Source organism: Falco punctatus (genome assembly GCF_963210335.1).
Source record: "Falco punctatus genome assembly, chromosome: 2".
Taxonomy (NCBI): Eukaryota; Metazoa; Chordata; class Aves; order Falconiformes; family Falconidae; genus Falco; species Falco punctatus.
The window spans coordinates 3,359,129-3,385,429 of record NC_137581.1 but is presented as its reverse complement, the minus strand read 5'-3'; the positions used below and the strand labels follow the sequence as shown (position 1 = coordinate 3,385,429).

Genomic DNA, 26,301 nt, shown 5'->3' with positions numbered 1-26,301 from the left:
AATATAGCCATATCATCCTGACACTGTCCCAGCAACATGTAGTGTGGTCACCACTTAGAGGTGACAACTTGAGCTTCAGTTAACATTTAGGTTATTTCAACATGATCTCTTTCGCTCTGGATGCTGGCAGCCCCTCCCCAGGAAGCCTCTATGTTACATAGTCAAGGGCATGAGTAGGAAAACGTAGGTGCAGGGGGAGGTACCTACAGTACCAGGACACCCTCAGTGAGTCTTCTGCTAAATCAAAATCATTAAACACACCACAAGCCAGAGATGAATTCACTCCTACGCTCCTAAGATTAGCAAGAGAAGGGAAAACCAACTGCAGAAAAACAGCTTGGAAGGAGTCATTTGTCCATGAGGTCAGCTTGGAAGGGTAGTTGAAACTTCTATGAGACTACCATGTCCTGGGCTGGTACCTTGGGCACAAGATAAGATCAAAGGAAAAGTCCCCTTTTATAGACCGGTGGTAAGTAGGTAGGAAAGAACAATACTCAACAGCAATCTTAATTAATGGGACTTCCAGCACAGCCAGGAGTTTTGGGCAGAACTGGCTCAACCTTGCAGTATGGACAATTACAGGACATTCGTTAGTGCAGCCCTTTGCAGGAATGGATCCTTCTTTGAAGTAATTCTCTCCTTCCTCTGCTTTGCATGCAGCAGCTGTGCTGATATAAAACTTGTTAATTGAAAAAATTGCTTAGGAAAAAGCTTTGCAAGAGCTGACCTCCTCCAGTTTGTGCCAAAGGTGGTTTCTAGTGACTTGTCCAGTCAAACTGTCAGAAGTAGTTTGGGCTTTTCTTGCCACGCACTTCCAGACAAGTCACTGGAAACCCAGCCTTAATGTTTGCTGGCAGTAGACAGGACCAGATCAATTCTCTAGGGGTGAGGAAAAGGGGGAACAAGCAACACACCAGGTTTATCTTCTGGAGCAGGAGACTTTCAAACTCCACCGGCCAAGCCTCAAAAAGGCAAAATTTAAGTTTGGCTTTCACCTTGACAAGCAGCAGCAGCCGCCTGTGAAAGTCAGCCAGCATTGATGGACCACTTCCATAGCTCACAGGCCAGCCCCAACAGACAGCAGGTTAAACCCTTGCTTCTTACTAAAAGAGCCCACATGAACAGCAGTGTGTGCTATTTCTGGAGCACTTTGCACCACCAGTAGTAGAAGGCTGGGGGCTCTGACAAGTGCTGGAAGGATTTCCTCAGCCAAAGGCCAGGGATGCAATCCAGCCCTGTGCACTAGGCAGCAACAAAATCCAAAATAATTTGCCAAAAGGTGGAGGAGGGCATGAACTTTCTGCATCTGCTTAGTAAAGGAGGTCTATAGACATAAGCTGCTTTAGCTCCTTATACACTCACAGGCAAAAACCCACCCTTAAACCTTAAAGATTTGCTTAGCCTATCCTGCACATCCCATGTGGGGACAGTGCAGATCAGCATGGGTCTGCTTTTGAACAGTTTTCTCCCCATGAAAACCAAGGCACAGCTGCAATCACACAAACAACTGCTGTAACATGAACCCAGCCACACACCCCTGCAGCACCAGAGAGACCAAAGCAGCCCACTGGTTTTGGCCAAGTTTATTTCTAGAAATTTGTACAAAAATTGGTACTCCATAATACAGTCTATCAAATATGATTGATGAACATTTGTCTTTAGAGGCAAGATTCCAGGAATGTGAAGTACTGTCCTCTTGCATGGAAGAAAGGCACATTTTGGAGCTCAAAATACACTCAAATGAACCATTGAAAAGGCAGGTCAGATATGCAAATAGTGCAATGTTTCAGGTTTATACATAAACACATTGTACTCCAAAGAATTCTCACTACAAGCAGCGTTAACATCCACGTAAACATTTTATAAACACTTTTTTAAAATGTTGCTCACTTTAGATCCTATGCATGAAAAGGCTACTCCTTGACATTCACTGGACAGTATATTTAAAAGCCATCTTTGGGCAGAAGTTACTCCTAGCTTTCCCCAAATGCTTTTGGGATCCAAAACACTTGCCTGAGTAGTCCCACTGCATTTAACCCTACAGGCTACCCTAAGGGTCTGCAACACTGAGGCCACACAATTGCACCATCCCACCGCTCCTAGAACTTGTCCTTGGAGTTTTGTGGCTATGCAGGAGTCCCATATTTCCAGCTACATCTCTATGTGCAAGCAACACCTGGGACAGACCTGCTTCTAAACTGACATTCAAAATACAAAATACACTATGGACGGAGGTCCACCAGACTCTCATCCCTTTGTTTGCTGCACCACCCACAGGAGGTGCCATACCAGGGTGTCTGGCAGCCTCGTTGTGCTTTCAGAAAGGGCTTTTCCAAAGCAGAAATGCCCTTGTGCTATGTAAGCATGTCTCAACATGGCTCTTCTGCAACACGCCTGTAATACTGCCATCCCACTCAAATCATCCTGCTGCTTTTTTGATTGAAAACCAGATGGATCCCACTCTCCCCCAAAATAGCTTGTGCTATCGGGTACAGTAGCTGTAGGAATGTTTTTAACCCATTACTGGCAATAGAACAGCATTATATAGCAGATTACAAAGGCAATCATTTCCCCCATCCAAATCCTCACAAGCAATAGGGAGTTGTGCTTTTTTTTTGGATAGAAAGACATTTGTAATGGGATTTATCCAAAGCAAAGCCTTTTTTGTGTGTATAAAGTGGTCTAGCAATACTTTAAACACTTTCTTTACAGACACATACACCCACGCATGCTTTCAAGTACACGATGACAGCTTGGACTCCTGGAGAAGATGTGTTTATTCTGAGAGAAGGAGGTGCTGCTGAGCCAGTCCCTTCAGTTGACTTCCAAGACCTCTGTTTCTGGCAGGCCAAATTTGCTCTTATACTTGTCAAAGAGTTTGATCAGGGAGTCCACATATATGCTGTGGTAGAAGTCCACTTCCCTCTGGGATGGATTATCGATTTTGGGGATGCTGATGGGCTCTCCAACTAATAAAGAGAGGGAAAGACCCACATGTTAAGTTGAATGCTCCTGTACAGCCTGCAGATTTGTCTTCTATGGCCACAGCTATGGTAGTTCAGCACATCCACCCTGGCATAGCACAGCCTGCCATTATAGCAGAGGTTTGCCTCATTCCTCCCAGTTCTGCTACGCTCTGAAGCAGAATTTTCTCACCACATCTGCAGCAACACCCAGATTCACTTTAGCTACACAAATGCCATCAGAGCAAAGCCTCTGCTGTGCAAGGTGGTTGGAAAGTCCCACTTCTTTCTCCTTACAGCAGCACGATAAATCCCTCCTCAATTAACAGGAACCAAGACTAAAAGCTGCAGTTCTTGTGTTCCCTTATACACACCACAAAAGCAATGTGGCCTTCCCCCCCACCCCCCTTCCCTCAAACCCTTGCTTCTTTGGGTTGGAAGACTCAAAGGCAAATTTTAGAGTTGGCTTTAAGATTCAGCTGTCAGACAGCATCACACTGCCAGTCCTAGGAGTGCATGGGGAGGCAGGCTGCTCCCCACTGTAACTATCCAAGACCAGAGAAGGTAGCAGCTACAGCATATTTTCCCCCAAAAGTGCTCACTTGCAAAAGTATCTGCCAGAAGAACATGATGGAAGGCTTGTAGCCTCTGGAAACTCTTCCAGTTAGTTCTCAGCTATGCTGGAAGGTTTTATATAGAAGGGAAAACAGTTTTATAGTCAAGACTCCCAACACCAAACTAGAGTAGAGGTATGGCATAGACTCAAGTACACTACTACCTAGAGAAGCACATAGCACATTCATACCAAGACCTTACCAACAGTAGTGATGGGCTTGGAGTAAGGTAACAATCCCCAGGTGTTGGAGGAGAAGAGGCCACGGCCATGAAAGATGCATGGAGCAAAGCCAATGTGCTTCTGAAACTTCTTCTGAATCCATCTTCCCCAGGAACCCTCCTCAAAGATCACCTGCTTGTACACTTCATTCTCCCCAAAGGAGTAGACAGGAACCAAGTCCGCACTATAAAGATGGAAAGATGTTAGGACCCCACACCCCTGGTCTGCAGTCAATACTACAGAACCACAGTCGCACACCTTTGAGGCTGCACATTTGCAGATTTTAGTGGCCAGAGCTCTCTTTGCAGCACAAGGTACTGACATAGGTCAGCCAGACTTGACACGATATAGTAGATACACTTCTAAGCACGCAGGAGATTCGTACTTGCAGTGGGCCTGTGAAACACTACCCAGTCAGGCATTAAATACACTTCCATATAGTCTCATCTCTGATTTTTGATGGACACCCCATTCCAGACACATGGGATCCCTGGAGATCACATGGCCTACATAGGTGGTGCCCCATGCAGATTACTGACACCGGCCTCCCCTTGCCCTGGAAGCTTCCTGTTGTCCTAGGCATCTTCCCACCCCATCCCCTGCTCAGAGGCAGAAGCCAGAAGCCAGACTCATGTGCCTGATGCTCTCTATGCATGCATCCACACAACACAGCAAGACTGCAGAAAGGAGAATCCATCCAAGACATCAGCTGCTTCAGGGGATAAAAGCACTTTTTGTATGCTAGCAGTACTGCTCTGGCATTGAGGTTTCCTCCTTACCCATGCCGTAGAGCCAGTTTCACAAATCCTTTCCGGTTTTTCAGTGTCACAGAGTTCTTCCCCGGGGTGCAGTTCAGGGACTCAGCTGCCCCTCCAACCACAATGATGATGGCATTGCCACTGCCGTTCTTGGACAAGATGTAGTCTATGCTGTCACGGTTCACAGGACATATACCTGCATATCCAGGAGACAGACATAAGGGTCAAGTTGCAAGATTAAGATGATCCTGAAAATACCAGCCATACCTGTAGCAAGAAGTTTGTGCCTTGATTTGTAGGTTGAGTTGTCCAACTTCCCTGGGGTCATAGAGGCTTGGGTGTATTATCAGGCAACTTGTTCCTCAACTAAACCAGCAGTTAATAGACCTGGACAGCACTAGACTTGGTTAGAAACAAACTCCACCAACACCAGCTCTCCAGAACTTGCCCTTAACACAAAAGGCTTCAGCAAGGGTTTTCTTCTGTACTTCATGATGCCAAAAATCAATTGCCCAAGACATCCTCCCTCTAAGTAAACCTTGCCGTATGAGCTGGTTTATCCTTGGGGGGAAGAAGCAAAGCAGTTGTGTCATTTTGGTGAGTGAGAGTCTGAATTTGACCAGTTCCTCAGCAAAACCAAGCAGCTGAATAGATTGTGCATTGGGAGGATGCTTTAGTGATAGAAAAATAATAAACGAACAAGCCTTTCCAAGACAGATCATTACAAATTAATCTAAAAACCCAAATTTTCCTGAAATATCAAGCTCTTGCACAGCAAGAGCACAATCCTCTGCTGTCCTGGAATGGAAGAGATGTATGGGGCAGAGTGCTCACATAAGTCCATGCTCTGAGACAAGTGTCTGGGAAGGTCTTTCCCTCTGTCCCACACTGGAAAGGGCAGGACTGCACTACCAGTCACAGTACTCCAGCTTCACAAACCCACCCCTGCCCTAAAGCTGCAGACCCCCACTCCCAAGGACCTTCCCATTCAGCTCAATGAAAGATAGCACCTTTCATTTCTACTCTGTTGCTCTAAAATGCTGTTTGATTCTCTGCTCCCGAAACCTGTGCTTTTCTCGTACAGTTATTGTCAGAGCTTGCTCATGCCTCACATTGTTGGCCAGGATAAGCTGAGAAGTGATATGCCGTCATTTACATTCCCATCCACACAACATGTCTGAGCTGTGCTGAGTACTTGAGGTCATTGCACTAGGAAGGGCAGTATTACACAATTTAATTTTAGAAGCTGATTCTGCACATCTCATGGTAGTCATCACTTGAACCAAGAACTAAATGATGAATGAGTTCTGTGGAATTATACAAGGCAAGTCTGCAAGCCTTCATATGTATCTGGGTATCAAGGTCACCACCTAATCCCAGCTCCAGACCACAGGGGAGCAGACCTCACTGGAGACAGATCAGCTGGATTTGAATACATGAAAAATTTCTTTCAGCACAGCTACACCTCTCTGACCACATTTCCTTTGAAAGGCTCAAGCTGTACTTGCTGCCCCATAGGACACCTTCATACTCCCATGCTCTGCACCAAGGCTCCCTGACAACACAGCCCAGATTCCTGTTCAGCCCTGTCTGCTGGTCAGGGGAGATTACTACTGCCCACAACACTGAAATCCTTCCTCAGAAAACACAGTGAGACATGCAGACAAGTGGCAATTGCTGAATTGTGCTCCTTAGCACATTCACGAAGTATATGGGATTTTTCTGGCCATCTCCTCATGCTTTAGAGGATCCCTGATGTAGCTCTAATCTCTAGTAGGCTATAAAACTTTGTAATATGTAACAGTTGGTCCCAAACCAACTAAGTATGTGTATTGGTATAGTAATATTTGTTAGGATTGCACTTGAAGTGGTTCATCCACAAAACAAAGGATTGGAGGGAACTATCAGCACTTCCTAAATGATGTTTAAACCTTCATAGCGACACCCTTAAATTCCAGTACAGGAAACTGAAAACAAATCATGGCTTTCTGAAAAGTTTGCTTTGTCCAACAGATCACACCTATAGTATTGCTTAAATCTTATGTACAGAGGAAGCAGAATTTCTTACCAATTTAACTGTAATGCTCAGGGATAGCCAAGCCAGCCTTGTCAGCAGTGATGTTGCTAATGTCTTACTCCCACCTTCCTTCCAAAAAGGATGGAAGCAGCTCTGGCTAGCCACAGGATTTGTCTACCAGTCATCTTGAGCAGATGGCACATGCTTTTTTAAATACAGAAAGGCTGTGTGGAAGCTTAATCAACAAAACTAAGTTACAGACATGATAAGACTAGAAAGCAGATCCCAACCTGTCATGCACCGCTGTCCTGTAGGATTCCCAAATTATGGAAATTAAGGACTTCACACAGCAACTTCCATCTGGTGCAGGACAATAGAAACCAGCTTGAGATACTGCCCTTCCTAGGCAGGGACAAACACCTTTTCTGCACCGGATGCAGTTATTTTTCTTCTCCCTCACCAAATCAAGGCAGTAATCTTGGAAACAGCCAAACCTGGCTAGTCAGAGCCAAGTACAGCTACTCCTATCTTTCCCCCAGCCACGGGTCAAGATTCAGCCAAACCACTACATTAAGATACCTGTTTTAAAGTCATCTATTGGCGAATCTGTTCCAGGGACAGCAAACGCGGTACTGACCTGTTCAATTCAGAGTTTCCCTCACCTCTGCCTAACTGATGGGCATCCTCACTCCGAAAAGGAAGCTCAGGCCATGCAAGAACACCATTTCTTGAGGCTGTCAACAATGCTTCCTCTGCCCAGTTATAATCTATTAAGTGCTCCATTAAAATACTGGTATCTATTAATGTCATTCAGTACAGATATCACTGCCTAACTCCTGTGACCCATCTGTGGGAATATATTCAGGGAAGGGGCTCTTCTGAACAGCTGGAGCCATGCAATACCCCCAGACTCTTTTACTCCTGGCTGGCAGCTAAAAATGTGGTTGGGCAAAGAGGTCAGCTATCACCACCCTAAGTTCTAGATGCATGATAGCTCACATGGTAGAGCCTAAGAGCAGAGCTAGTCATGGTATTCACATTTCAAAGGCTCGCAAATATTTTATATTTTCAGTCAGTGCAACTTCTTCATCTACCAGTACGTCCTAATGATAACTAGGACACTTGCTTCCATGTCTCCATCTTCTACATCCATAACTACAGATGCCAGATGTCTTTACTATGCCTTTGGACAAGAGTATCCTTGAGTTAAGGATGAATACAGAGGAGCAGCAGTCCCTGCAGCCCAAGCTCTTCACAATTACTCACAGCTTCCTCTTGACAACTACACAAAAGCAACATTTGTGTGATGCTACCAGAGAGAAGTGGTTACGTGAGCTTCTGCCACAACTTTTCACTTGAAAGAGGGGAAGACAGTTCAGAGGCAAGGGCATGACTAGGAGGAAGCACAGTGCATGTGCTTGCACTTACCACCAGACATTAAGTAGTCCCTCAAAATGGGCATCCTGAAGTTCCCAGCCAGTGTTGCAAGGTATGGTCGGATCCCAGGGAATTTCTGGCTGACACCTGTGGCCTCTGTGCTGAAGTTGCAAAAGGCACCCAAGCCCATGATGCCATGTGGATGGTACCCAAAAATGTAGTTTTTGGTTGTCAGCAGATTGTGGGTTTTAACCAGCTAGGAAAGAAAAGAGTGAGCTCACATGAAAACAGATATTTTCAGGTAAGAAAAAAATAGAGAAAAAGTTAAAGCCCCCCACTTTTGTCTCTCTTCCCACCAGGCAGAACAGCCTAAGAGCTGGAGTATGGGCTATCCTGGATTTCAGAGGCTGCAGTAATGTGGCTTCAGTTCCCCAAGCAGAGGGAGAAGAATAAGCAGGCTGCTGGTGGACACAAGATGACTGTCAGCCAGGCAGGAAGAGGGGCTGGGCTGCAGTAGCCTGTGCCCTTTGTTTCTCTACTCCTCCCCAGGGTATTCTTGCAAGCCTCTTGCCCAAACCAAGTCCTTCCTGGCACGGTAGTCACAGCTACACCTTGTTCCAGGCCCTCTCTCAGCACATTAGTGGATCACATCCCAGTACAAAGGGAAAAAAAAAAAAAAAAAAAAATCAGTGTCCCATAGCAAAAGCAGGTTTGCTTAACACCTGAAAAAAGATCCAGCCACTTAACACGCCTACTGGCCACCCTCCAAGAGGGAAAATGTGCAAAAGGGTGGCTTACCACTGGAACCTATCCCTCCTTAAGTTTTGTTCTGGCCTACACAAAGGGCCAACAAGACACCAAGCCATCCACAGCAGTGCTCCAATTTCTGCAGGACATGCTCCAGGAGCAGTGATCATAGTGGTTTGGGGCTGTGCAATATTCCTAACCACTTACTCATCTGTTTGCACAGCATGAACATGACGAAGCTGTCTTAGCCATACACAGCATAACCAATACCATGGTATCACTACTGCCAGAGGATTTTTTTGGCGCTCTAAGTAGCAGCAGTGTCCCATGCATCAGAGCATCTTCCCCTGGCAGTACACATGCAATCCGACTAAGCACTCAACAGGACTACTGCATCACCCCACAAAAGAGGATAAAATTTAAAATTTTTTTCAGCCCACAATGGTGCCAGTTTTTGCTGACCACAACATCCCAGCAGCTCTCAGACTGGGACAGGACCTACAAGCTACAGTTGCTCCTTCAGCACAGGGTGCTAGAACAACTGCACCCCATCCCTCAGACTGTATATGCAAAGGTCACTGTCAGCTCCTACAGGAAAAAACGCAGATTTCCAAGACGTCACATCAGCGTTACATACCCTCCTGCCTTAGCCAAGAAGTGCCCTGGCAGTAAGCGAGCGAGTCTGCTTTGTTGAATCATGCTACAGAGCTGGAGTGCCACTGCGACATGCTGAAGCAGCATGCCCAGAAATTTGATTCCCTCCTCCCCACGTTCCTGTCACGGTCCCTAGATGAGACTACAGCACTTGTGCTATGTAAGACAGCAGCTGCAATACAGGCATGACACAGCCACGGGTTAAGCAAGCTGACTACCCCTCCTCATTGTTTCCTCTGGCTCTGAGGTCATGCAGGGCTCCAGGAAGTGTGTGCAGATGCTTGTGGCTGCAGCAGCTCTGTAGAGCCCCGTGGCCTGTGTCACACCAAGTCATCCTTTCTTCCCTTTCCTTTCTTGCCCAATTAGTAGATGGCTTTGCTTTCACTCTCAAGGGTGAGAGGGTGGTGCCTTGACCAGTTACGACAAACAGGGTTGCCAGACTACAGACTGGAAACCACTCTCCAGGAAAGACTGGAGGGGAAAAAAAAGCAATGATTCCATAAGAATCCCTCCACCCATCAGCTCTTGCTCTGTTGTAGGACAGACTCAAGGCCTGGTGGCTACAGACACACATGACTTGGACCAGTGGCACACATTCCTCCTCAAAGCTTTTGCTAGAGCAGGTGGTGGTTTCCAGGTTCCAGACCTCACCCTTCACCTGCACCAAAGCACAGCTGCTTTGAAAAGGAAGCCAGCTGAGACAGAGGGTTTGTCCTTGCAAATCTGGAGCACAAGACATTTGTCAGCTGATCTTGGTAGAGCCACATGTCTGTATCATACAGAGTTGTCCTGCTGCCAGCCATGGCAAACAACCTACTCCAGCCACTCCACCACGTGCAAGGACATCCAGTTCCCAGTGGAACCTGTTGCTGGCATACCTTGTATGAGCCCCAGCCAAGCTGCAGCCTTATCGCTCTGTTTGCTTTCCAAGACCTCCTATTATGGAGCCATAGGGCTGGTGATACCCACCACTTGCACAAGCCATACAGGAGTAAGGCAAGAGGTATGCGGGGAACCAACTCACCCACACACCTCACCCATGGCAAGGCAGAAGGGGAATATCTGAGCAACTCTAGAGACTCAATGAGAAACATATGCTCACAACAGGGATTTACAGGTCTGAAAGTCAGCCTGGCATTCATGTATATATATATACACACACACACACACGCTTTTCCCCCCCAGTTCATCCCATCCAGACTGCCACAGCCCTCCACAGGTTGTCCCAAAACAGATGGGTTCACAGAAAGTGAACTTCTCTTCCTCTACCCAACTCAAACCGGGGCAGCCAGAGACTGCCAGGCATCAGACAGGTTTGCACCCTTATCGGCAAGTGGTGCAGGTCTTGGATCTGCTAGTGCATAAAATCAGCCCAGGGTCTGACCTGCCAACAACGAAGGCTCTGCCTTCAGGCTTCCCTAAATTTAGAGTCACAGAATCATTTAGGTTGGAAAAGACCTTTGAGATCATCAGCTCCAACCATCAAGCCAGCACTGCCAAGTCCATCACTAGACCATGTCCCCAAACACCGTATCTATGTGTTTTGAAAAACACCTCCAGGGACGGTGATGCTACCACCTCCCTGGGCAGCCTGTTCCAATGCTTTAATCTAGAAGCAGGGATTTTTTAAGTGCTGTAATCATTTATTTCTAGTCTCAAGCAAGACTGAAGTTTTCCTTAGGAGGCTGTTCACTCACCACTAGTTTTCTTGCACCTTTCGCCTTTACAAGCAAACTCTGAGCTGCCTTACTAGAATGGCCTAAGGAATTGCTGTAGCTGTCATTTGACATCACCTTTGCAACTCTGTTCTGAGCCTCCAGCAGGTTTTTCCTTTTGCCTTCAAGGTCTTTTCCAGTCTCATACAGCCTCAGCTCCTTGAAGCCTCAGTGCTCCCATGATGAGACAGAGGCAAAATGTCCTTGCTGCCCCCCAGCTGGATGATTTACAGTGCTGGGACTGAAGCTTGACCTTCACCCCACTGCACTTAACATGCCTGTTCCCAGCTGCTGTCTGAGACCAACCCTATTTCAGTGGGAGCAAAGGTCCATCCATCTGCTCTAGTAATAAGATTTCTTTAAACAAATCTAAGCCCGCCTATAGAAGCAATAAAGCAGTACAATTATGGTAAAAAACCCTAGTGTTAATATTTGAGTGCCAGATACACTTGGAGAACAGTATTTACTATTTTATTTGTAGGAATGGGATGAGTAAACAGCACATTCAAGTGTGCAGAAAGCGGACTGCAGAGATACTACTGCTCATCACCAGGAGCCTGCAGAACAGGATGAAACTGGATGCCTAGGTGGGTGCTCAGCCTGCCTGCAAGCTGAGCAGCACAGTGACCACAGAAGCACGCAGAAAGCAGAAAATTAGAGCTCATCCTGCAGGATCCAAGCAGCAGCAGTGAGCATATAAACTTGCTTAACAACTGAACAGCTGCAATTAGCTGCATCACACCCAGCAGCACTATGGAAGAAATTATCTCACCTCTCCAGCAATGCAGGCCAGGACCTGAAGACCCCTCCAGGCTCTCAGTATTACCACCATGCTACACCACAAACAGGAAGCAAAAACCTCCACCTCCATTTTGTAAGTCATCTACAACAGCAACTAAGGAGCAGCCTTGCCAGGAAGCCAGCCAAGCCAGAGAATGCAATACAAACGCTGCAAGAAAAGTCTGTCTTGCAGCAGTCCTCGCTCTGGCTAGCTGCCGACTCTCCCATCTCAGCAGGAGACTGAGGAGGTGTCACTGCACACATCTGAAGTGCTCACTGCTTCAGAGGTGAGCCAAAGGTCTGCAGTCCTTGGTCTCTGAAGTGCTGTTGCCAACGGGGATCGGCAGTAGCTGTGCTCACATGCTCAGGTGATGGCTTCTTTACTACAGAAGATCTTTAGCTTGTGTCACTCCCGACATGACATCCCCAGATCAGCAGGATGTGCTCAGGCAGCTGCTGGGACCTGGCCTGCCCTTGCAGCAGCAGGCACACAGCACCATGTTCGCACCTGCAAGATCCTGGTCTTTACCTAGCAGTTCAGCACCAGGATTTAGCTCACTGGAAGCCTCCTCAGCTGCTTCATGTACTGCTTAGCTTAAAGCACTATTTGCAAGGCCAACCACTAAGCAGCAGACAAACTTAAGCTTCTAGTGCCCTAAAATAGCTTATTACTGTCACAGCAGCTGCAACAAGCCCCAGTGAATATGGGCAACCTCTGCTCGTGCTGAGGAATTTAGCCAGATTCAGGCTGGTTTCCAAATCCACCCAGCATTACAAAACACAACCTGGTACCTCCAGATACAGGTACAATAGTCCTACTGGCGTTTCAGGCCGGGAGGCACTGCTGACTCAGGTGGAGACCAAGCCTAATCAGCATAAATATCAGAGCAGAGCCTGCTTTTCATGCAGCTACTCTGCCAGAGCAAGCCTGATCCCAGCAGTGGAGCTGTGGAAGGATGCAGCAGACCTAGGACAAGTGCTAGCACACAGCTCTGTCAGAGGTTGGTACCGGTGGCATTTCAGTCTAGCCAGATCCAGCCTGCATCCTCAAGACCGAGCTCACACCAGCCAGGTACAGGGAAACCCTGGCCTTCAGATCTGCAGCCACCCAGGACACTATGCCAAGAGGCCTCCTCTCCCAGTATTTTGGTGCTACAACTCTCACCCACTGGGAGCTGGGTCCTTGTTCCTGGGGAGGTGGCCTTAGGGGTTTTGGGAAAAAAAAAAAAATCTGTAAAACTGCTTCCTATTTATTTCCTGGAATAGGAGTAAAATCTGAGCCAATATCCTAAATGCAGGTGGTGCCTGTGCCGATATGGATGCAGCTATCACAGCTCTGCATGCAGAGCTTGCAGAGGCAGTTTAGCATTCCCAGTGCCACGGGTGAGATTGTCACTGGTGTGATCTGCCTTTGCAGTGCTCAGTGGACACACTGCACAGGACAAGGTGCAGCAGATTACTACCCCAACAAACCATGACCCACGGAAACAAACCAAGCCCTGCTCAGCCATTACACAGATTGTCCAGGATCTAGTCAAGGTGAATTTTGCAGACAGAAGATTTAAAACAAGTGATCCTCTCTAGACCAGTCTCCCTCTTGACTGAAGACAGGCAAATAGTTTATTTTTTTCAAGGAGTTCCCATGCTCTTAGCAAGTTCAAGCCCAAGCCATTCTGGTGGTCAGTACCACTCCTTGCAAGAGATAATATTCATAGGATCAGTCCCATTAGACAACCACCTCTAGCACCTCACAGCCCCATGACCCATGTCAGCAGCTTTTAACAACTGAACAACCAGCTGGCTGCTCCCCTGTAGCAGGTCAGCTGTCAGCCCTTGTGTTCTGCCCTTTGCACCATTCACCTGCGGGCTCCATAAGCCTGGCACAGCTCTGCCCCTTAGTGACAAAGGAATTACAGCCATAAGGGGTTCTCACAAGTGGACTGTGTGAACTAGTAAGTATTTACCTAAAAAACAGCAAAAAAGTTCAGTTTATCTAAACCATCTCATCTCTAAACCTACCTGAACAACCCGACTGACAAACTTCTAATACCTACAGTGGATCTGACCTGCATGGCTGGTGCGGAGCATGTTTCCATGAAGGCAGATATAAGACACCAAAGGAGGGGAGAAACACGGGTGCAGCATTACTGATGACCCCCTTGAATCAAGTCCTCAGGAGAAACTACCCCATTTTAGCCTTCAGCAATATCAATACAATGGTGTTTCTTGCAGTACTGTGGATGCTGTACTAGAAAACAACAGTTGAAGCCCTCTTCAACACTGGAACATGCTCTGTTCTCCGTTAGCTATGAGACCTTGGCTGACCAGGCACTTGCAGCCTGTGCCATCATGATGTATTTTTCCATGTACACCCACCCTTGCCAAGAATCACCTGTTCACAGCAGCAAGTGTGGCAAGAGGTTTGCTCACCAGCAGCAGGTTCAGGCACCCCGAGAGTCCAAGTGACTTTGCAAAGGAAGAATCCAATCTATGCCACTTTGGTTTCCTACTGGAATTGGATTCCCTACTGCTCTCTGAGGCTGGACTGTCTTAGGGGTGGGTAGCTCATCAAAAGCCATTGCAAGGTCCCTTCCTTTTGCTCAGGCTGAATAAAACTTGCCAACAGCCTTACATAATAGTCCTTTCGGCTGTGTGTCCTTCCAAAGAGGATCAAGTTCCCTCCTAGCTGAATTTGGCCCCTGCTCCCTTCCAAGCCCCTCAGCTAACTCCGCAGTCCCCAGGGCAGACTGGCAGCCCCGTCCCCTGCCTGCAACACGTCTGAACTACCAGGGAAAATACATGCAAAAGGTGAGTAAGTCACAAGCTGGAGAAATGGAGCTATTCACACTGCTGGAACCCCCCCCCTTCCCCAAAGCAGCTAGACTTCAGAGCAGGTTTTACCACTCCCAGTGAAGTGGCAGGACTTCTGGTACACAGGGTTCCCAGCTATTCTTACCCAGTATACTGCTGCCCTAGGGTGTAACTGGAAAACAGGCCAAAACTGCACTAGGTGTACTAGGGAGGAACAGAGGTATGGCTAGGCACAACACAGGACTGCTGCAGCACAGAAGCTGGAGAGATGAACAGGGAACCTTACTGCTACAGGGCAGATTGCCTCAAGACCATCAGAAGCAGCAGCTTCTACAAATCACAATACCATCGCTGGTGTTGCATCTCAGATTTTATGACCACAGCCGCTCCAAGCGGTAGTACAGCAAAGTAAGGCATGTCCTACTTAAAGCTCAGTGTCATGGATAGACTAGTATAGGTACAACATCATTTCCACAGGGGTTACTACAACTCAGTTATTACAAAAAAGTTACGACAAAATAGTTAAGTGCCAATGCACAGTATTAAACTGTTACTTACTCTTATTGGAAAATAATCCCTGAAGTACCTCCATATAGCCCAATTTCTCACCCACTGGGATCTTCTTCCACCTAAAGAGAAGAAAACTCGTGGTTTTAAAGGCTTTCCACATGGGTGTCCCCCAAGAAGCCTAAAGGACTCCACATAGTTTGCTGTCTTACTAGAGAAATCAACAGTTTCATTCCTCTAAATGGGACACCTGCATCTTTCACTAAAGTCAGGTGAAGCCATCCATCCTCAGGACTCCAGAGTACTTCAAGCTAATTAACAACTAACTACAAATTCACGGTAGGATCTGACCTGATAATCTGTTGTAGTTGGGCAATGGAAAATTCAAGCCAGAAACAGCTCAATGTTAACCCTAGAGTCATCCTTTGGGAAAAGGCCAAGATCCTGGATGATTTCAGTGGTCTTGAAGCAATGGAGAATTGTGCTAATCTGGCTATGAAAGGAGTTGCCATCAAAACTTGTTGTCGTTGCTGTAGTGGGTTCTCAGAGCTGGTTTCTGCAAGATGTTCTCTGAAATAAGAGTTTTCTGCTTTATTTGCAGCAACACTGACTCCACAGGGGACCCACGTCTTTAGTCATGTGACAGCCTGAACCTTGTAAGAGATTGAAGACAGCAAGATCTTGAATCTTTATGCATATAGATCTTTCTGGCCTATAGAAAGAACCTAAGCCTTAAAAATATGCTGCTAAAAGCCAGCAATGGCACAATACTAGTGAGTGTTATCGTGAATTACCCTCAGCATCAAAGCCTGCAGTCACTGCTTAGCCCAAAGGCTGACATTTATATGCTTCACTGAATAATGCTTTTGGTTAGCGATTCAGCCAACCACCACTAAGAAGGGAGGTCACCCAATACAAAGTACTTCATTGGCCAAACAGGAGGACAAGGACACTTAAACAATAAGGATCTATTCTGCAATATTTACCTTTCTTTGGTGTATTCCAGTCAAATACCAGCCAGGCTAAATATAGAGCCGCAATTGCCCAGCAGTCTGTGCACAGTATGTACATGAGGATTAAAGTGCAAGCAATACCTGGATAGTTCCAAGAAAGATAAGAAAACAAGGGTGCATCAGGTTTTGGTCTGCATTTACACTTGCATAAAGAGCCTCTTGCCTTTTGACCCTTCTATACTGACGTCTTAGTCTCAATCTGATGTCATTAATCCTCAATCAAATCGGATTTAGCTAAAAACCCTTTATGTAGGACTGAGACAGCTTCCTCTAAAGCTACACGCTTTGAAGTACCTCAACCTCCCCTTCATGGTTTCTCCAGGTCTCTCTTCTATAGTATCTCCAGGTAGGGCAGCTGCTTCATCAGGCAAGAGCAAGACTTCATAAGCATCAAGATTTCCCAGTGGCCCACACCAAGGGAGTTTCTTCCACCATCACACAAGCCTTCCACACATTACACCAGCTCTACACCAGCCATCCCACCAGGGTGCCAGAGATCCCACCCACAAATGATGTTGCCGTTTTATCACAAACTAAATTGGGAAGGAACAGCAAGACTTACTTGACAGACTGCAATCAGCATCTTTCTCCACGATAATTATCAACAGCACCATGGAGCAGAGCAGCCTGAGGCTTCACATAACAGAAGCACCCAGAAACAAAGTCTTTACTATTTTAGTAGTCTAACAAAAACAGTTCTTGCCATTCTCTGGTACCTCTTGGAAAGAGACCAAGCCAAGAGGAAGGCACTCTTGTTGCCATCAGTTGCATCAGTTAGTAGTTGCTCCTAAGAAATTTATTCTCTGTAGACATTCCCATGAGCAAGTCAGGTAAGAGATTTCCAATTGCTTCAGCCTTATTTGTACGGTAGACACAGACTTGTGCTAAACATCAGTAGGTCTCTCTAGCTTCTATGTTTTTCTAGAGCCAGGTGAAGTCATTTATTGCCAAAATATCAAAGTATGCAAGTGCTTTACAATACTCACACACCCCACAAAGCATCTTGCTGCAGTACACATCCAGTAATTAATGCTTATATAAAAGTTAACATTTTTGCATTAAAATTCTTCCAGAACAAAGGCAAAGAAAGCTTTGCTTTAGGCCAAAAGGTAATACTTACCCATGACAAGGAAAGTGAGAACCCATTGCAGCACAGAGATGATTTGGAGTTGTTTCTCTACTTTGGATTTAGATAGCCAGAACAAATCCTGCAGAGCAGAAAGAATGTTTGATCCTGTGCCTAAGAAAAAAAACACAGAAAGCCACATTTGCACCCTGCACAAAGGTATCTATATTTCTCAAACAGAAGGTTTAAAATCAATTTTTGTGCAGTTTGCTTTTAGAGAAAGGCTTGTCAAAGGCTCATATTTCCCATGGAGTTTGGGCGTCCTGGAAGGGGAAGGATTGCCATCTGCAAACATTCAGCTGTTATGGGGATACTGGAGGGGATTAATAGGTAACATCAGTTCCCACTTCAGCAAGCCTCTATTCACTCAACCATAAAAGTGCAGAGGACATTAGCACTGGTCCTAACATATGCCCACACTTCAAACTGCCAATTCCTGGAAGCAGCGTTTGATAAGAGAAAAACCCCTGAGTTCACCGTAAGATAAAGATCAGCTGTCCCAAACCACAGGCAAGCACACACCAGGCTGTGGTCTGGACTATTGCTCATCCACCCTTGACCAAGCCTGCTGTACAGCTATGTGTGTGTTCACGGAAAGCTCTGCACGCCAGCCTTAGACAGCGCAGCTCAAGGGCTGGTTGAGCAACACCCCAACATACAACCCCAAGGATCCATAGCTCCAAGGGAAAGGAAAACTATCACAGCATTTCTAAAGCAATAAATGAGGTGGGAAGGAGTTGAAAGCCACTCTTCTGGAAGCTTAAACTATTCAGGTAGGGTGAAAACCAACTAAAGCTGAAAGACTTGATTTCTATGAGGAACCACCTACTGTGGTGTCTGCTGATATCACAGAATGACAGCCTGGCCGGGGTGGGAAGGGACCCCTGGAGCCCACCCAGCCCAGCCCCCTGCTGAAGCAGCTCTCCCAGAGCAGGTTGCACAGAGCCGTGTCCAGGCGAGTTTGAATGTCTCCAGGGCAGGAGACCCCACAGCCTCTCTGGGCAGCCTGTCCCAGCGCTCTGTCGTCCTCACACTTCTTCCTTACATTCAGATGGAAGTTCCCATGTTGCAGTTTGTGCCCATTGCCCCTTGTCCTGTTACTGGGCACCACTGGAAAGAGTCTGGCCCCGTCCTCTCATCACTTGTCCTTGAGATTTGTAGGCATCGAAGAGTCCCCCTCTCAGCCTTCTCTCCTCCAGCCTGAACAGCCCCAGCTCCTTCAGCCTTTCCTCACCAGGGAGATGCTCCAGTCCCCTGATCTTCATAGCCCTCTGCTGGACCCTCCCCAGCAGTTCCCTTATCTCTCCTGAACTAGGGAGCCCAGCACTGGACCCAGCACTCCAGCTGTGGCCTCACCAGGGCAGAACGGAGGAGGAGGAGGAGGATCACCTCCCCCAACCTGCTGGTCATGCCCCTCCTGATGATGCCCCCCCAGATCCCACTGGCCTTTTGGCCACATGGGCACACTGCTGGCCCATGGGTGACTTGCCATCCAACAACCTCCAGAAAGAAGTGGGCTTTCCTTCACTTCTCTTCATTGCTTTATTTTACAAGCACAATAGTAACTGGCTGAAATGCAAATCAAGCTTCTGGCCTATGAACAAACCAGGAGGCATGCTTACCTATTTCTTTTTCTGTTTAAGAAGCAGCTTGTTATTGGAAGGGATGTGATGCTGCTAAGCAGCTGTATCAAATGGGTTTAGTCCCTACTGTTGCTGGCAGAGCGTGACACTGCCAGTGGTGATAACCTTAGCAAGCGCTCACACTTAGCCAAGTGAAAGTGATTGCAAAGAGCTTCTCCATTAGATGTAGGAAGGTACCAGAATTTTTAGTAGTTTCTACAAAGAAATTTTCACTGATGCATCCTTTAAATATATGAAACATCTCTGCAGCCTTTCCCAACTGCTGCCCTTGCTGACAGCCTAGGCAATAGGATTAATGCACAATACCAGCTGTATTAGTTTTGCAGCTTCTCTGCTGCCCCTCTTCAATGCCGTGCCACGTTAAGCCTGAACATGGTCCCTATGCTGACAACTATGTGCCCTCCTGAGAGTTTCCTGTAGTAAAGGACATCAACAGGGAGCCACACCAGAGGCTGCAGCCTAAATCTAGAGCCAGCCCACCCAGCTCAGACCCTTGGCTCTACTTGTCTACCTTGAGTGAACAACGCTAGTAACGGTTTGGGCATTAACTACTCCAAGCAGACCAAGTTTTGGTCTAGGATAGATCATGTCACTGCAACTGCCAGTAAACTGAAACCTACAGCACCAATCCAGTCTGAAGCAGTAGCTCAAGTTGAAGGCTTTACAGGATAGCATAGTACAATATTAAGAGTGAACTCAGCAAGTCCCTCCCACTTCTGAGGTGAGAAAGGAGAACATGTTGAGTTAGAACTATCACCATTGCACTGATTTGCAATACTAGAATACCTAAGCAGGAAGGCTCAGAAATCCCTCGCTGTAGCTCTTCACATTTGGCAGTAAATCCCCAGATCTGGAGGGAGTGATAACTTTTTCTTTACAAAGTCAGAAATCACCTGTCCAAGGGTAAGAGAAATCTGTCCTTCCTGCCAAAGGGCCACAGCCTAGAGGCAGCCTCTACTGCAGCTCCAGGAACATGCCATCCCAAAAACCTGGCTTACAAAATTACACATGGACAGACCTCATGCGGTCCAAGGACTGCTAGATACTTTAAAGGGAGCCTTTAGCAATAGTGATGTCACTGGCCATATCTCATGTCCTCAAAAATAAGCCAAAAGTCTTAGAGACTATTTGTGATCCATAACAAAAGCCCAGCCCCATGTAATTTATCCTTCCAGCACATGCACTTACATTACCAAAACATCTTTGGATCGACGAATTCAACACTCCAGCCTTAGGTCAGCTAAATCCCTATCCTCTTCCCCCAAAGAGAAGAACTGCCTACCCCTCCAGAAAGGGATCTGTACTTCAGCATTTTCTAGATGCTTTAACAAATTGTAGGCATTGCTAAGCCTGTAAATAGACCAGTATTGAGTAGCACAAATCAACCTATCAGCTTGTTTCCCAAACCACATTAAGCTTTTTGTAGCAACATTCAACTCTTGCAGACAGAGGGAAGGCATGGGTTTGGCAGACAGCTCCGAACAGGCAGCTGACCACCTGCCCTTGGAACAAGTGGTGTCCCGGGTCAGTTATTTCCTGAAAGCAAAAACATCCTTCACAGATCAACATTCCCAGCACCAGAAAAGCCAGCAGTGACCATGGGCAGAATAATATTAGTATTTAATTCCCAGTTAAGGGCATAAAGTAAGTCCAGTGGCATTGGAAAGGGCTGGGGGAATAGGCAGACGTGGCCCCTGGCAAGTGCCAGTGCACGGTCTACCTTTGCACCAACAACCTGCACACTCCAGATGGACCCAGTGCATGAACTGCAGGCTGGGCAATTACAGTCTTTAGTGCTGAGACAGCTCTTTCCAGCCATTTCTGACCTTGCTGTTCATCACATCAGTCTTAACACTGTGTATTCAACCCCCCATGCAAGCCTTGCCTCCTTTTTCCTTCAGCTGTAGGTAGCCAGGAAGCTTTTTTTGGGAAGACCTTCCACACTCTGGAGAGTCAAGCTGGTAACTGGTGACACAGGGCAGAAGAGCTTTGACAAGTCATCAGAAGTCTGGTTTTGGGGGGCTCAGCCACAGCAGAATAACTCAAAACTGATACCTGGGTTCAGTTCTTTGAAGAAAACCCTTCTTTGAAGCACTCACCTCTGGGCCCACACCATGCATCCTTTACATATTAAAAACCCAAACGAGAATTAAGCATAGGAAAAGCAATTTCTTTAACTTTCAGGAAATATATTAGCCTAATAACAAAGTTTAATAAGGCACATTAGACATATCTATGATTATCTTTGAGGCAGAAGAATACTGTATACCCCAGCCTTTGGTATCCATTCATATTAGTATTTTCCCAAGGAAGTATTTTGAATCCTGGAGCACCTCTACCTTCTACTGCTGAAGTCAGTCACTTATCCTGCACTGGCCACCCAGTGCAGCCCTTGGAATGTTTTCCAAAGCACCCATTCCAGAAATGGACAGCCCAACATCCACACAGTAGAGGTCTTAGCAAGAGCTTTCCTAGTCTCAGATGAGGTCCTGAACCCCTCAACTCACACTGCAGCTCATGCTCTGGAATATTCATGGGATACTCCCTGCACTAAGCCACACATAGCTCTCAAGGATGCTACTTGTCAAGATGGCCAGAGTAGTGACTCCAGGAGACCTCACTGCTGCCCAGTAAAAGCAGTCATCTGCAGCCTTCCAAGGAAGCTCAGTGATGTTAGCCAGCTGTCTCTCAACTGGTGATGGTCTTACTACACTTTTATCATTTAATTCCAGCAACCACCAAATGCAGGAGATGCTACCAAGGAGATCCTGGCGTCAACGAAAGGTTTGATGAAGCATCTGACTCATGCCTGCAACTCAGACTCAGCTAGGGGCAGCATCTGGTGCACTTGGAGCACTTCATCTGAAAAATCATGGTGTTCTAGCATGGTTTATCTAGGCAGGGAGGCAGAACCAAAGGTCCCAGGAGTGGAAGTAAACAGGACTTCACACTTGGGCACCAGAAAACCCAATCAACCGCACTTTAATTAAGAAGCAGCCAAATAAATTAGCTGAGAGGAAGTAAGCATTACAGGTTGTTAAAAATACACTGAAAGCTTGTGAGAGTCAAGCTTCATCTGCAACTTTTTCAAGACAATTAGCATGTTAATTCTTGGTCAAGAATTATACTGCATCACACAGCTTATTTAGAAGAAAACCAAATCAGATCCTTCGAAGCATAAGGTGCAAATGGGCATTTTGAGCTACATACCCAGCAGTGAAGCTGACATGGGAAGTGTAACAAAGCTAGATTAGATAAACAGACCGATACCAGGATACTTGTAAGGATCCAGCCTCCCATGCAAGAGCAGGAGTCTGCACAGAAAGCTGCTACATCAAATGAGACATCTGTAAAACCCCTCGAGCAACACAAGCTGTTGTGTCTTGGGTTTATTCAGATGCCCCAGCTGCAGTGCAGAAGCTCTCTCTGCTTCCAGCTTTGTTGTCAGTGGTACTAGATAGTGGATCATTTTTTAGAGAGTAACAAATTACCAGTGTGGGGTATAGTTATCCTGCCCTGTACACAGCTGTACAGCAGTTTGCTGATGTCCCATGAGACTACTCAATAACTCCACATTATCTGCAGTAATAATGCCTAAAACTGGAGGTCAACAACATAGTTAACAGGGACATATGACAACATTTATTTCAGCCACTTTAGGAAAGAGCTGCGATTCTGCATAGCAAATAAACAAATTTGTCATGACATTTATCTCATGTTAGATCTGCATTTACTCACAGCACTGAACTTGGCCCTCAGTCTCAACAGTCACAGCCGTACGCAGGTTAAAGTGATGTAACCATGAGTGTAGACCCAGCTGCCCTAGACCAGCCAAAATGTTTAGATTTAAATCAGCAAGACTTAATAGCTCTAGACAAGAGAAAGAACTATCTTACTATATCTCATCAGTGTCCAGGAGAGGCATGTAGGAGCTCTGGAAGAAGGGCTCAGTCATGAGCAAATCCAGACCTCCCGGGTAGTTTTGTCAAGAGGAACCACCACAACACAGCTCACAGCAATGCTGTACTCCCAAAACAGGAGCCCCCAGGTTCCCTCACAAAGCCAAAGTGAAGTCAGCCTTATGTTCCATGTGAGGTTTGGCAAACTTCAAGGTAAAGTTAAGGAAAATAATCTTCCTCACCCCAAACTTCTGTAAGATGAAACAAGATCAGAAAAGATACTTCAGCAAAAGATAGCCCTTAAATGCTCTGGCCACACTAACAGCCTTTCTCAGGAGAGGGGAGGCACCTCCTTGCTGCTCTACTAAATACAAGAATGCCTGGAGACCCTACGGCCAAAGTGGGTCAGGTTAAGGTGAGGAGGTGACAACTCCTACTACCCAAAGTGTCTTGAAGCATCATCCAACCCTACGCACTGGTCCAAGGTCTGCTCTGACTTTTGAAATACTGGGTTGGTGTCCGAGAAAGTTCCCCTGCATACACACGGGGGTTGATAGAGGGGCAGGTGCCCAAACCTTTTTTTTCCTTTTTAAATAGAATCAGACTTTCAGTCAAATTCACAAGCACTGGGACAAAGCCAGATGCCAGGCAAGCAAGAAGACTGAAGGACAGTATGAGCCACTGAGACTCTCACTCCACAAATCTTAGTCCTTTGCACAGACAAGATACTTTGAAAAGATGTTCAGGAGGTAGGAAAAAAAAGTCTAGTGGGTTTGTTCTAAATGTTCTGTGTAGTGAGGGAAGTTATCTAACATAATCAAGCAGCACATGAGGTCCCATGCATGAACTGCTGTACCACATCACCTCTGTCCATCTTTGACCTGCAGGCTCCCATGATACCACCAAAGCCCAGCCTGAATCTCAGCTCCTCTGGCAGGCACCTGGCTTTGCTATGAACAGGTAGGCTTTGAAGCTGGTCCTGTGCTTTGTTGCCCATGGCAGGCTACAGTACTGGCAATGGGTTGCATCACCAAGGCAACATCTCCCATTTCCCCAGGCAGAAGCACATTATGAAGTTAGCAAGGAAGCACAAATATCACTGCAGGACCCCCATGAGGGACCTCAGAGGAAAATTGACCTGAGGAGAGTTAAGACAGCTTTCCATCACTAAGCAGGATTATCTAGAGATGAGGCCAATCACTGTCCCTAAACCACACTCCATTTTGAATTATGCACGTGTCCTAGATCCATCATTAACATGCCAGTGCCAACAAGGTGGCCAGTGAGGTCTTGGGTCAGCCCTACATATTTTATAAGTCTCCTGAATGATTTATCCTCTGTACTTGGCTTGCAGTTAGCTCCCAGTTTAACAGTTCACATGCTGTCAATTCAAGTTACCTCTCTCAACTCAAAACATCACTTCTGCTAGTTGTATAGGCAAGCTAAGTTACTTTAAGGACCTATTCTGAACACAGGGAACACATACAGGTCTTTTTGCTGGTCAGTTCACAACTGATCCTACAGCTCCACCTCTAATACCAGCAGGTGCCACATCTTTCTGATGGAGATGAGCAGCTCTGTACATAGGACTGGACAGGACACAGTGCAAAAGCAAGAGCTGAGGGGTTAATTCACCAGGTTCAGGTCCTCTTAGCTCTGCTAATGATTTGCTTAATCAAGAAGCCATTTCACAGGTGCTTCATCCCTGAAGGAATTAGCAGTTTGCTTTTTCAGGGCAGAAAGTGTTTCGCAACACAGCTCGATCACTCAAGGACACTCCAGAAGGCACAGGGTAAATCGTTGTCCAAGTGTGTTTTCCTGCAAAGCCTGCACTTCTTGCAAGCCCTGACATCTCTTGCCAAGCACCTTCGCAGGAGGGGCACAAGGCTCTAGCAAGCTAAATATTTAGACTTGTTGAGTTTATTCTTGTGAGATCCCTAGAGCTGCTTTTACAAGCGGGCAAGGGAGTGCACACTTTGGGATTTCCCATATTGTCTCTCCCACGTCTTTAACCTACACATTTCAGCCTGCAGGAAGAGGCATTCAGTGTCAGCCCATGATGGGTTGTCAGCCACTGGCACCCAACCTGCTCCTCTCCGCGAGGTGATTACTTACCAGCACGGAGAGCTGCGGGAGCAAACCTGACTGTACTTCATAACATAGAACCTTGCTTTCACACTGAATCTTCAACTCCCCATTATAAAGCAACAACAAATTGCAATGCTTTTTCTTTTCCTCCTCTGTTGATGCAAGCGGGGGGTATACAAAATTACAGAACGAGGCTGAACACTGAATTTTACCGGGCATGTGATGCTGATAAAACTACTACGCTTTCCTTCCTACCGTCGCAAAGAAAGCGGGGGGAGGGGGGGAAGGAAGCTCCTTTTTAAGCAGAGAGCAAACACCCACACTTCGCTAGGGTGCAAGGGCACTTAGACAAGCCAGAGCCTTCTGCAACAGCTTCAACCTCCCGACCGGAGGGTTAGCTCGCTAAATTATCTTAGTATTTTTTTTTCAGCTCGCTAAAAAGCAAAATCTGCGCAAAGAGCTATAATCCTCACCCCTCAGGGAAGCTACAACCGGCCTCCCCGCCATTGCACATCGCTTCCCCCCCCGCCCCTTCCCCCTCTTAAACACCCACCCCTGCAGGCAGGGGGAAGGGGCACAGAACGCGGCGGCGCTTTCGCGCCCCCCCCCCCGCCCCGCCTGCACCTTGTACCGCCGAGATGCTGCTCCCCCAGCGCAGCATCCTCCCGGCACCAGCACCCACCCCCACCCCGGTACCTCGCAGCACCCCGGAGTAGGCAGCGATGATGGTCTTCATTGCGGAGCGGTGCTCAGGTCTCGGCCAGGGCCATGGGATGGAAAACAGCACCCGGCTCCGAAACCCGGCGCAAGCGGTGAGCGGGAACAGCCCCGGCCGCACCCCCCTATATAGCCCGGGGCGGGGGGCGGGGGCGGGGGACGGGCCGCGCAGGGCGCCTGGGTCCCTCAGCCCGGGGGGCGGGGGAGCGCTGGCCGTCCGTGGTGCCGGGTTGGGGCTCGGGGGGCACCCCCACACCCTCTGCAAGGTGTTTCCCTCCCTGTTTACTTTCTCCCCATTGCAGGGGCGGGGGCGCATCCCCCCCAGGCCCCCACTAGCAGTGGGTGCTTTAAGACGCTGTGGCCTCCTCCTTCCTCAAATACTCTCCCACCCCACACTCTGCTGATTGTAGCTTCCCCGGTGGGATTTGGGAGGAAGGTAGAAAAGAGAAAATTGCAGAAATTTTATTAACAGACGCTTTAATGGTTTCATTAAGTTTCATTTTCATTAAGACAGTTTGCAGGTATGCCCAAACCTCTAACTAAGCCTCATTTTCTTCTCCTAACGAGATGTTTAAGGATCTACTCAAATGATCCATAAGAAACAAGGTGTTATTTAGGTATATATCAAGGTTTTAACGTAGCTGCACTTGC

At 47.1% G+C, this 26,301-nt stretch overlaps 1 protein-coding gene and 1 long non-coding RNA gene across 2 annotated transcripts in view; one reads left to right on the top strand and one right to left on the bottom strand.

The window, feature by feature from the left end:
* Nucleotides 1-1,567: 1,567 nt before the first annotated feature.
* On the bottom strand, nt 1,568-25,763 carry DGAT2 (diacylglycerol O-acyltransferase 2). Its single transcript, XM_080376224.1, has 8 exons — nt 25,630-25,763; nt 17,298-17,417; nt 16,151-16,258; nt 15,216-15,286; nt 8,002-8,206; nt 4,578-4,752; nt 3,780-3,982; nt 1,568-2,969 (listed from the first exon to the last, which is right to left on the bottom strand). The coding sequence occupies exons 1-8, from the start codon at nt 25,667-25,669 to the stop codon at nt 2,815-2,817; spliced, it is 1,077 nt and encodes a 358-aa protein (XP_080232350.1). The 5' UTR covers nt 25,670-25,763; the 3' UTR covers nt 1,568-2,814.
* The window catches only part of LOC308059227, a 13,564-nt gene continuing 12,873 nt past the window's right edge, over nt 25,611-26,301 (top strand). The window contains exon 1 of the long non-coding RNA XR_013926178.1: nt 25,611-25,745. This is a non-coding gene — a long non-coding RNA (uncharacterized lncRNA). The remainder of the gene's footprint in view (nt 25,746-26,301) is intronic.

What these genes read in the sequence shown, in the direction of transcription:
- DGAT2 (XM_080376224.1), bottom strand. Translation starts at nt 25,669, where the DNA reads ATGAAGACCATCATCGCTGCCTACTCCGGGGTGCTGCGAG. An exon ending in GGGATTATTTTCCAATAAGA is followed by an intron (nt 8,207 to 15,215) that starts GTAAGTAACAGT and finishes TTTCTTTCCTAG; the next exon opens with CTGGTTAAAACCCACAATCT. An exon ending in AAACTGGCTCTACGGCATGG is followed by an intron (nt 3,983 to 4,577) that starts GTAAGGAGGAAA and finishes CCATCTTTATAG; the next exon opens with TGCGGACTTGGTTCCTGTCT.